Raw genomic sequence first — 12,614 nt, forward strand, 5'->3', positions numbered from 1 at the left:
TAACACCACAATAGCAAGTTGCCCATTTAGCACCAAATTTTTGTTCCTAATACCATTGTCTAATAAAACAAACCAGGGCTTCTTAGAGAAATGGCTGATACTGGGGCAGGAAAGGTACAAAACAAGCCTGGAATATCTTACAGTGCAAGAAAGTACGGAATGCTTTTTTTTAAAAAAAGGACCCAATAATAATAATGGGATACGTCAAAGGGAGACAGAAGCCAATGGACAGAGTTGGAACAATTTGAGCAATAAAGTAAATGAAGTGGTATTGAATTATAAACCAAACGCAATAGAAGTATTTATAAATATCCATGAGGCCATACTGATATAAAAGCATTGAGAGGCGCCTGGGTGGGCCAGTTAAGCATCTGCCCTCACATCAGTTCATGATCTCAGGGTCCTGGAATTGAGCCCCATGTTGTCAGACTCCCTGCCCATTGGAGTGTCTGCTTCTCCCTCTCCCTCTGCCCCTCCCACTCATGCTCTCTCTCAAATAAATAAATAAAACATTTTTTAAGAAAAGCATCGAATAAATGGAATGGAATAGAATAGAATAGAATAGAATAGAATAGAATAGAATAGAATAGAATAATAGAGTAGAATAGAAAAGAAATCCCATATAGAAGCATGGGCTGTGTGGAGAGCCATCAAGAATATTATAGAAGCCATTCTTGCCCACAGTGGGGATGCAAACTGAATGGTCATCAACGTCACTTTCAGTTTAAAAGGCTGGAATTTTTCTTTAACCTTCTATATAACACTACCTTTAAACTATTACTCTTGCTTAATATTTTGAGCTACCTTGCCCTGATTTTGAGCTCTCTGCAATCTCATTGGTCTCCTAAATGAAAAACTGATTCCACTAGCAACAATAAAAGGCATCGTGAAGAGGATGAGCCCTTCAGCTTGTTTGTATGCATAGATGGGCACATCTCTAAGAATGTGAGGAAGAACAGGTCCTTTCACGATGATTAAGAAAGTATGAATGAATCATCTCTTGAAACTCAATCTTCTCTATGAAGTCAATGAAAAAAGAACAAAAGCTTTGGAAGGCAGGTCTCCAGTTCACAACCAAATTTAGAACTTGTTTTCAAGACTTCATATTCTTTCCAGAACACTGGGCCTCGTGAAAGGTCCCATCAGTAAAAAATAAAACACACGCATACACACACACACACACACACACACACGCATTAATATTAAAGCTTTGGAAGTTGATGGGATCTGCAGGTGAGAGTTTCTCACCTTCACAGTGGTGGGTACTGAGGGCTGAATTGTACCTGGTGGGAATTTTCATTCCTCTGTGGTGAAGTAGACTCACTGTTTTACACATCAAATGACTCCAATGTGTTTCCCCCTAGCCAACTAGTCCTTTTTATTCAGGCAAAAATTGTATGATGGGTGTCCCAAAATGTTTGTTTCTGGAATTCCACTCACAAGAGAAAATGAGATAGCCTCTTGGTCCACTTCCTAGCAGAGTAAACCTGATGGAAGGGAGAGTGGAGGACGGCAACTGAAACCAGCTTTAAGAACTTTTTGTCCTAAACTTCACAAGCACAGAAAGTGAACGTAGTATTTAATGGGAAACCACACATTGCCTGTGGATCTTCACTACCAATGCACAGGACACACACACACACACACACACACACATACACACCAAGCCCTGGGCGACTGCTATTGGTAAATGCCTCCTCTCCAATCACCTCAGCTAGGAAAGGTTCCCTAGAGCCCCAACGCACCACCAACAGATGGGGTCTCTGGCAGCCCTGGGCTGCAGCCTGCTAGTCTGTGGAATGACAGCGTGGAAGGTGTTGCAAGGAAATCCCTTGCATGCTTTGTGGTATGTTAAAAATGCAGCATCATCCTCTCTGCTCCCTTTTCTCCAGCGGAAAAGCAGAATTCGAGGGCACAGGGAAACTGGAGGGGCAAAAACGCTGCTTGCCTCCAGGAGTTCTCGAGCTCCCTCCCTCCACGCCCAGCCCCCCACCCCAGGCTCTAATTGCCATTGCTCCAATGGGCCAGCAATACCTTCACCCGTTTCCTCTTCCATTCACTCCAGCGAGGAGGGAAGAGGGAAAACAAAACTCTAAAAATAACTGCCAGCATCTTAAAAAAAGAAAAGCTTAGCTGCCCCCCCCCACCGCTCCCTCCCTTCTAGTCTCTCTCCTCCCCGCCCCCCCTCCCGCCCCTTCTGGGGCACATGTCTGCTTCTTACAACACCGAGGCACATGGTTCCAGTTAGGCACCGAACCCCATCAGGACGGAGAGGAAATCCACATCTGTGGGACGCTCCGCACGGAACCACCTCCAGCGAGGGAGGCCGGGGGACTGCAGCACCGAGATGAAGGGCTAGACCGAGGGAACGCTGCTCATGCGGTGAGAGGGGCGCTGGAGGCAGCGAGGGCGCGGGGAGGCCGGGGAGGGGTGGGCCCCGCGGTGCCCCCGCAGCGCCCGCCGCGGGCCCCCACGCGCGCTGTCGATATTTGCCCGCCTTGCTGCAACTTGCTGCAGTGTTTGAAAGAGTAGTAGGAGCGCATGGAGGTGGGGCCGGGGAAAGACCAGCGGAGTGGTTGGGGGTGAACGCGGAGGCGGCGGGGAGGAGGCGGTGTGGGGAAGGGGGCTGGCCCGGATGGGGTGGGATGGGGGAGTGGGGGGTAGCCCGGCGCTTACACATGTCACATGTGCTTTTTAAGACGGCCGGGAGCGCCTGCGAGCTGGATCTGGTGGAGGATGCTGCGGCAGGTGCTTCGCAGAGGGCTCCAGTCGTTCTGCCACAGGCTGGGCTTGTGCGTGAGCCGGCACCCGGTCTTTTTCCTCACCGTGCCCGCAGTCCTGACCATCACCTTCGGCCTCAGCGCGCTCAACCGCTTCCAGCCCGAGGGCGACCTGGAGCGCCTGGTCGCTCCCAGCCACAGCCTGGCCAAGATCGAGCGCAGCCTGGCCAGCAGCCTTTTCCCCCTGGACCAGTCCAAAAGCCAGCTCTATTCGGACTTACACACTCCTGGGAGGTATGGCAGGGTGATCCTCCTCTCCCCACCCGGGGACAATATTTTGCTCCAGGCTGAGGGGATCCTGCAGACCCACCGAGCCGTGCTGGAAATGAAGGTGAACCACAAGGGCTATAATTATACTTTTTCCCATCTGTGTGTGTTGAAAAATCAGGATAAGAAATGCGTGCTGGATGATATTATTTCAGTGCTAGAGGATCTCAGGCAGGCTGCCGTCTCCAATAAGACAACAGCCAGGGTGCAAGTGAGGTATCCCAACACTAAATTAAAGGTATGCTCCTCCTGCATGCTTCTGCCAATTAAAGAGGCAGCACTTCATTTCTTGCCCTAAACAAGCAAAGAAAATGCAGAGGTCTCATCCTTAAGACTCAGAAGCTAATGCTTCTTTCATTTCTTGGGGGGGAAAGATGGGCAACCAAGTGAAGAAAACAGGCAATGAATGGTATGACTAGATATTAAGAAATTCAAAGCCAAACAAAACAAATGCCAAAAATGAAAAAAAAAATGGAAAAAAGTTGTTTCTGAGACCCTGCAATTACATCTTTGTTCAGGGTTAATAAATCAGTGAATGGAAGGGGGAGGGGGAATCCTGAACAGTTTGGGGGATTTCTTTTCATTATGGGGCTCGATGTATTTCTTATTACTGATTACACATCCACCTGGTGCCGTATCCCCCTATTCACATCTTCAGCCTGGCTTGATTTTGACATGCAGAGATTTTGTGTTTTGGTGCCTTGTGAGTGTGTGTCTGAAAGCAGTGGATGTGAATGTAGTAGAGATTCCAGGAATTATGTGTAAGTGTGTTGGCATAGCAAAAGAAGCGGAAATTTTCTATGTGTAAAAATGGGGATATGCAGCTAACTGATGTACTAGTTTACTGAGTCCTGGTATCTTCCTTTTCTATGACAAAATCCAAACCAAACCAAGATCCTTATAATAGCAGAAAGAAAGAAAGAAAGAAAGAAAGAAAGAAAGAAAGAAAGAAAGAAAGAAAGAAAGAAATCTACAGTCAGCAAAAATTGCAAAAAAAAAAAAAAAAGATTATTTCAGCATTAAATATATTGTGCTGTTTAAACTCTCAATTCAAATTTTGTTCCTCAAATGAGATTTCTAAACTCATTCTACACTGTCAGGATTGAGCTGCTGCAGGCAATGAGGCATGCAGTCTCCAGGTGACTGAAGTTTCAGGGACAAATGTGACTTCCAAAAGAGTCACTGCACCATTTGTATGCTCGACCCTGTGCATGCTCAGAACCGAGAACTCCCAAGACAGGTGTTTCCCAAGAAGGAGGAATTTTCTTCCTTCTAATGGATATAAGGCTATGCGTGTGCTTCCGTGGAGATAATGGAATAGGAAGGACCTCAGTTTGGGTAAATGGATGGCCTAATATAGGAAATCATTAATACTTCTGTTTATGGATTTGATATAGTCATCATCCCTACATGATTTTTAAAAAACTTTCTCAGGTTTTGTTTTGTTTGGTTTTTCAATTAAAAGACTGTCTTTTGTACATCAAAGGAGGACTTAATGCACTTAGAAACTAGGGATTCCTCAGAAGGCCTCATAACCTGCCTCCTCTTAACATGTTGTCCTTGTTTAAATGCATCCAGAGGCTGATAGGGTTTCAGTTTTACAAAGCTGAGTAGTCCCTTGGGGTTTGCTGAACCTAGACAGATGATTCATCAGCTTGAAATCTAGGTAAGGGCTTGCCTGCTTCACACTTAGTGAAGGAAGCCTGATGACTTTATGTGGTTGGGCAGCGTGCTTTTTGTTACCTGCATCTTTTGCCATCAGCATTATGACTTGCTACAGAAAAGGATGCAGTGGAGAGGTGATCTCCTCGTCTATACTCTTTTACCTGAGTTCTTAGCTAGGCCAAACGTCTGGTGTAAAGAGAGGTTTGAAACTGTTTCATACTTAAGCTTCAATTTGTTTTCCCTATGGAGGCGAGTTTGCAGATTCTTCATATGCATGATTAGTTGGGTCCCTTATTTCTTTATTCAGCAGTACTCTCCAGGTGTAAAAGCTTTGTCCAATCAGCCACTGTGAATATTTTGTTAACCTGGAAATATCATTATGACATTTACAGTATAAACCCCTGAGATCTCAGATTCACTCATTTAATAATTGGTTGTGCTCCCATGATTTAGTAGGGGATCTTCTAGGCCCACAAGACAGAATTTGGTGTAAGAAAAGCAAGGTTCTTATTCTCATGGGACTTAAAAGTAATACACGTCAGTATCTTCACCCAGAGTTATCTGTGAGCAGGGACTCTGCACTTTCTGGCTTCCTCATTGAGCCCACATCACACTAGGCCTATAACTGGTGCTCCATCTAAACTTTTTGGCTGGTTGGTAGATCTACACCTTGGTAGGAGTCAGCGGGTGATCATAGAAGAATGGAGTAATTGATTACAAAGGTCAGTGTAGTAATAGTAAAATTATTCCATTAACCATAAGAAGAACAGGAGAATTAGACATTGGCTCTGTAAACTGTAGACCCTATTCTGCTACATTCTAATGCCAGTGCCTCGTCCAGTGTGCTGGCTGGACGCTCTCCGCATGGCATCAGTGGGAGTTGTAGAAGCTGTTTGAGAAAAGGAATCCTTTGAGTCTCTTTTAAGAACAGTGTCCCCTCTCAAGCATCCAGAGGTAATCTCACCCATGCTAATGAAATATAAAATATAATTTGTGTAGTACCATGGACACCTAGAATCTTATCACAGTGTCTCCAAGGACTTCTAGGTTAAGAACTCCTTGTCACAGAGCAAAACGAAGTGGCCTTTTGTTTGGATTACATGTTATTTGGAAATGATTTTGATTTGCATGTGTCAGTGATTCTCAAATGATTTGCATGTGTCAGTGATTCTCAAATGATTTTGATTTGCATGTGTCCCTGCCATGTTGACGCATGGTAAAGTTTGAGAACCTCTGGCGTAGGCGATTTGAGGGGAGATTTTACACTTACATTTTATGGCTCTGTAATTCATTTTGCTTTCCTCTGTCATACTTGGGTCACCGCCCTTCCCAACTCAATATGGAAAATTTTCATGGCGGAAGATGCTACTGATGGGCCAGGGAAGCAGGGTTGTGGAAAAAATGCAAAATAAATAGCACTGGCTGGATAATGTGAGTAGGAGTTGGCAATCTCTTGACATGAAAGTAGCAGTAGGTCAGTTCTTGGAGATCCTCTGTGGATGCGTAAACACTGATTGACAGAAAGAAGTGGCCAGAAACCATTTTGACAGTTGGAAGGGCATCTTCCAACTATTATTAAGGCACCCAGGTAGTCCCGAGCACAGAAGGCTTTAGGACTTCTGATAAACATGATTATCTTGACAAGGTGATCCAGAGAAGCAGGGACATAGAAAGTTGGCTGGCACGGAATTCCAAACAGCGGCTCAAACAAATAAAGCTAGTATGAAAAAAGCAGGAGTCAGCTTAGGATACTACAGAAGAAATGAAACATACACACATTTTCAAAAACTGTGAAGATGCCAAAATCTATAATTCCTACACCTCTGTAATATGAGCTCTATAAGTGTACCTGTCAGTAAAATCTTTATATTATTATATCCATTATTATATCCCCAATTAGGCACAAAGGTCATGTCTTATATTCCTTCCATGCGTACGATTTACGTTCCCTTACTCCAACCTAATCCTGTCTTTTGTAGATAGTACCCATATCCTTGATTAGCCTATTAATTTGTACACTTGTACTGTGATATCACAAAATTATCACCACTTTTCAAACTTCCGTGGCATGCTTTTATTTTTAAAGGTATTCTCTACATTCTCCAGATTTCTATAAAGTGTTTTTGGTTTAGAGGCCTTTTGTTCTCCACTTGGTAGACCTACATATTGTAAAGTTAATACAATGTGGCCAGACTGAATTTTTAAATGAAATACATAACATATTGCTGAAACCAGGCTCTTGGATAAAATGAATCAGGCACTCAAAATCCTTAAGCAAGGGCTGCTCTGGACTCCAAGGAATGTTTCCATGATTATTCAAGTGGCTCAGGTGTTTGCAGGTGGTATTTCTCAGTGTAGGCCACCATGACCTCACTTTTCCATCTGACTAATTCTAAGAAAGTAACAATTTCCATGTCCCCAGGTCTTTATTTTTACCCCAGTGAAACGCACAGGTAAAGGAGAATTGGACAAATGCAGTCCATAGCAAATGGCGAGGAAGACATGAAGCAGATTTGATTCCCCTGCAGCCTGTCCTCCCATTAAATTTCATTAATATCACACCTATGAACCGATGTTTAACTGAAGTGTCCGTGCTTCGATACGCCACACTTAAGAACAGGAGCAAAAAAAAGACTTTCCCTATTTCTGAATGAGGAGCAGTGTTTCTTTGGGTACATGTCCAGGTTTGGAAGATGTTGCCTTTGACTATTTAGTTCCAATCTCAGTGGAAGGGCAACTTAAGCCAACATGGAGAGTGAGGACCGGCATTATTTGTAGAAATTTCCAAGAAAGGTCATTCTATAGACCTCTTTCCTTAATTTGTCCTAAAATCTTGCAAGACATCCGTGTCAGGATCTTATCTCAGAGGACGTTTTGATTTAAGCTTACTTTCCTGATTCTCTCCCTTAATAGGGGAAAACACTGCTACCTTATTGAATGTTCACATTGCGTACTGTGCGTTTCTGGTGCTTTATACACACCGTGTTATTTTTACAAGTTTATGAGTCAGGGGAATATTTTTATTCTCATTTGATAGGTAAAGAAACTAAAGACCAGGAGGTTAAATGGCTTCTGCAAGGTCCCCAAGGTAGTACACGTGGGAGCTGGGATTTAAATCCAGGTCTGCCTGTACCAAAGTTCATATTCTTAATCACAATACTATACTAGGTCCTGTCATACCCTGTGCCATTTCTTGTAGCAACAGGCCTTTGTACTAAGACAAATCTGGTGCCGGAATTCCCAAGCCATCTCAAATCCACATTAAAAGACCACTGCTGATCTTTCACAATAGTGCCCCGGCTCCCTCAGAGTCACCAGTCCATAAGAGGGTGAAATGAAACCTCACTTCTCTTATTCATCCCTAAGGGAATGAAACTCCTAGTCTGGACATGCTCCTACCTTCTGCCTACTGTGGAACCTGCTACAAGTTTTTCAGCAAATTTCTCACTGGCACATGGTTTCATCTTTAATAGCATTTCACATCAACTCAGAGCAAACCATGGTGAGGCTCCAGGATCAATGGCAAGTGGGAAACCTATAAGGTGGCCCCAGGATTTCAGACAGAGGATTTTGTGCCAGACAAGCTTGGCTGTTTTTGTCTTAAATTGGCATCAGGAAAAATGATTGATTAGATAGTAGGGGATAATACAATGCAGACTAAATTGAAACATGTTCAGGATATCTAAGTTCTAAACCCAGTTCTTTCAAGATTTGTGTGACAATGGACAAGTCCCATCATCAGTCTGGGCCTCAAGTTCTAGGATTCTTCTGTAACATTCCACTGTGTAGTAGGTAAATATCATCCCAGTGGATTTGGGAATATACACCAGAATATTTTTTTCCTGTGGAATGAAGTAGATGTGTTTGGTTAGATGTGAACTATGCTATTGAAGGATGTTTATCATAATATCCTAATGAAATTATTGTACATCTATTTCATAGCCATCATGTCAGGATTAGTTAATTAAATTTTTCTGAGTGCTGGTTTAGAAACTGGTCATCACACAAAGAGGGCAAGGAGAGACCAACGAAAGAAGTAGGCCACTCTAGATTGGAAGGTGGCAGGTGTAATGAGCAAGAGAACTTACCTATGAGACTTGTCTTGGGCAGCCCCAAGATGAGTAGACCTCTATACCTGCCCGCAAGAATCTTAAAAATCTATATAGAGGCCTAACTGGATTCAGTCACATACACCGTCCAGATGGTCTCAACAACACATTGCTATCTCAGGGCCTCATCCTTGAAAACGTCTCCCACTATGAGAACAGTAGACAGAACATACATTCCATGGCCAGGGAAGGGAGTGAGGAGCCTCTGATTGCCCAGGTCCAGCTCGTGGGTCAACTGGCGGTTATGTCCTCTTGATGACCTCCTCCAACACTGAGCATTCAAATGGGCAAAAGACTTGCTTGATATGGGGGTCTATCTCCTTCCCCTTGGCGTTAACAATAAACCTATTTTTAACTAAACTAAATAATTTTCATAATTTTGTTATCCCACATGGCAGAAGCACAGGAGGAACTAAGGCCACTCGCCCCACAAAATGAACCACTCCTTTGCCTCTCCTGCCACTTTAAGCAATAATTAGCTCTAACGGTTGTTTTCTTAATCTTTTCTATGATACACATTATTTAACTGAAACAAGCTATTATATTTTGCTTTTACATTGTGTTTGGAGAGTATTTTCCATTTTAACCCGATAGCTATTACATCATTACTGAACCACATTGCTTTTAATTCAATTTTAGAGTGATCAGCATATGCTCAAACCTATTCTAGATACTTCCAAACACTTCTCTATGTGCTCAGTATAAATATTTTTAAAGAGGAAGTCTGGAAATTCCAAGGTTCTCGATTTGTATAAGACAGCTGTAGATTGGACAGCAGGTCTGTTTCTTCCCTGAATCAAACAGATCACCCCGGGGCCCCTTCTCCAGGGTGGAGCCCTGGGAGTGACTCATTTCTCTGGATTGTTTCTGCCCTCATGCTGGTGGATGGGGTTACATTCATCACAGCCCTGGCACACAGCAACATTTAGGTAATGCTTCTGGCTTACAAGGGTGCCAAGTTGCATTGTAAACCACAAAATCAATTTCCTTTTGTTTTCTAAGACCTTGCTGCCCAAAGTGTTGCGTATGGACCAGCAGCATCAGTGTCACCTGGGAGCTTATTAAAAATGAAAACTCCTCAGGTCACACCTGACTGGAATCTGCATTTTCACAAGGCCCCAGGATGCCTCGTATGCATTTGAGAGTTTGAGAAGCTCAGGGCTAAGACACAAGATTGACCTACGTATTCCTCATTCATGGCTCAGCTTGAAGTAACATATGTCAATTCAGACCAAAAATACCCATAAGAAAATTGAGTAATTGAGCCTGTAGCCATATCATTGAGTCACGTGATAGAGACATTGAAGAAACGCCTGGAGAATTAGCGAGCAGCTATTCCACACAGAGAAACCCTCGTCCCTATCATCTGTAGTCGGGCCTGTCACCTGGCTAAGCTTAAAGCTGATTACTGTCGTTCAATATTTTCCAAAAATGTTGAAATTAAATCTAACCGTCTCTTTAAAAAAAAGCATCAGCAGCATTTTTCTCAAGCCCCTCTGCAGTTATTTCACAAGAGTAGCAACATTAAGGCCTAGTTAGCCTAATTATGTTAATATAATATGAGAACACAAGGTATAGGAACTATCCATAGGAGCAAGAGTATTTGGGAAAATGAAACACGAAATTACAGTGAAGCATATTTTTAAAGTGGCCTTGCATTCCATGCTTTTCTCAGACAGGATGATTATGGCAGAGCCATTCACGGAAATCAAGGCTTATTCTCTGTCATTCGAGGGAATTCAGGGCCTGTGAAAGGTACCTGATGAGCCGCGCTCAGAATGAATGGACTCTGTTTAGTTATAGGATTTGTGTTAGAACAGCCCATGTTTTCCCTCCAGAGCTACCCTCCCAATGAGGAGAGGCCTCACCTGGGCCGCTCTGACTTTCCTCTGCTGTGTCTCAAAGGCTGAAGGCAGAGTACAGGCTCTGGATTCTGGAAAGCGGAAATATGTTCAAAGGGTTCTCATAGCTTTGGGAGGTCCTGAATGTTCGTGTCAGATGGAGACTTGCCTGGATGGTTCAGGTTCAGCCTCAAAGTTTATACTTACCTTTAAATGTTCAGGTCTGTGCTTTCACCTCACCAGGTTTCTTAATTACATGGAGGGAGAATGTTCGGTTCTGATTGTCACTGCAGGTCATGCTAATATGGGCAAGATGCACATTTGATTCAAAAGCCATTGCTGTGCACACTCATTCAGGTAACGATTGTGTCGGCTATGTGCCAGGCTCTGTATTGGGCACTGAATATTCTGTGGGGTACAAAACAGATGTGCATTTGCCCTCCAGGAGCTTGAGCCTCGTAAAAAAGACAAAAGTCACATAAATGCGTAACTACAGATTATGATGGAGGAAAAAACACATGGTGCTATGAGAGTAGAATGAGTGGAATACCAATTCTTGGGGTGTTAGAAATGGTTTTCTTGAGGAGGCAATTGTGAGCCAAAAAATAAGGTGTGAGGAGGTTAACATGCGTGGGTTGGATGGTAGACACAGAGTGCAAAAGGGAGGACGTGTATCTTAGAAGCATCGGATGAGAGCCACTGTGGATGGAAGTTTCCAGCAATGATGGGGAGGATGCTGAGGGCCATTGTAAGACTTCCTTGAGGGTCGGTGTAACACAAGTTAGATCCAGGTCTACGGATCTAGATTGTCTGGATGTCGATCTTTGCTCTGCCCCATTAGCTCTCTGACTCTGTACAAATATTTTCACCTCTTTGTAACTCAGCCCCCTCCTCATAGTCCCTACCTCTTAGCATTGAGTAGGTTAAATGAGTTCATGATACCTAAAAGCAGAGCGTCTCAAACTCTAGTTGGTACCTGGGGATCTCGTTAAAAATACAGATTCTGTTTCTGAGGTCTGGTGTGGGTGACAGTCTGCATTTCTAGCAAGCGATGCTGATGCCACCGGTCCATATAGTGAGCAGGAAAGGTATACAGCAGTAGAACAGCACCCGGTTCATTGTAAATTCTTAACAGCTGCTGGTGGCTGAACTCCTTGAGCACTGATACTCGGCCCTTATCCAGATTGGGTGAAAAGCCCTTTTTGTTTCAACCCTCAAAGCTGAAAAAGCTTTCTGTCATATGGTAGTATCCTTATTTCCTTAGTAGGTACAGTATGAGGGATACAGATCCCTGTGTTTTTTGCACTAAAGACCTTAAGCTGCCTCCAGGGTTATCATTCTGATTGTGACCTCTCTTTGCTAAGGGTAGTAAGGAGCAGATAAAGAAAGTGTGGGTCCTTGGTTTCTGTGTTCACTGGGTTTGGAAGTAGCTCGGAGGTTACATTTTTGTGATATTCTTAGTAGAGCTAGCCTTGACCACTCTCTCCCCTGGTGGCATTTGTGTCGTTCTGGTTCTCCTCCTACGTTTCTGACGGTTCCTTACTCCTTACTGGCTATTTCTTCTTACTGCTCCCATATTTATAATGGCCCCTTTTCATTGTCTATTCTCCCAATCTTCTCATTCAAGCCAAACATCTATTTTCTTCTACATCTATGACTCTTTGAATGGCATCTCTATTCTGTCATTTAATCAGGCTCAGAATGTCACATAATTAACTCTTTTTTCCCCTACCCCCCAACCAGCCAAGACATATATACACAGTAATAGCTAATTACTGGGTCCTGACACCAGGAATTCTCCTGGCATGGTCCTTGGAACCCATAGCGTCCACACCACCTGGAAACATGTTAGAAATACGAATCCTCAGACCTCATTCCAGATCTGCCGAAACTTTAAGAGTGCCACCCAACAAGCCCTGTAGGTTGACTGAATCCTACTGAAGTGGGAGAAC

The 12,614-nt window shown here is 43.6% G+C and overlaps 1 protein-coding gene across 1 annotated transcript in view; it reads left to right on the forward strand.

The window, feature by feature from the left end:
• The first annotated feature begins 2,685 nt into the window (after positions 1-2,685).
• The window catches only part of LOC123797339 (patched domain-containing protein 4), a 51,972-nt gene continuing 42,043 nt past the window's right edge, over positions 2,686-12,614 (forward strand). The window contains exon 1 of the mRNA XM_045805149.2: positions 2,686-3,111. Coding sequence (XP_045661105.2) covers positions 2,686-3,111 — 426 coding nt within the window. The remainder of the gene's footprint in view (positions 3,112-12,614) is intronic.

Source organism: Ursus americanus, chromosome 29 (genome assembly GCF_024610735.1).
Source record: "Ursus americanus isolate L20-20 chromosome 29, mUrsAme1.1.p, whole genome shotgun sequence".
Lineage (NCBI taxonomy): Eukaryota > Metazoa > Chordata > Mammalia > Carnivora > Ursidae > Ursus > Ursus americanus.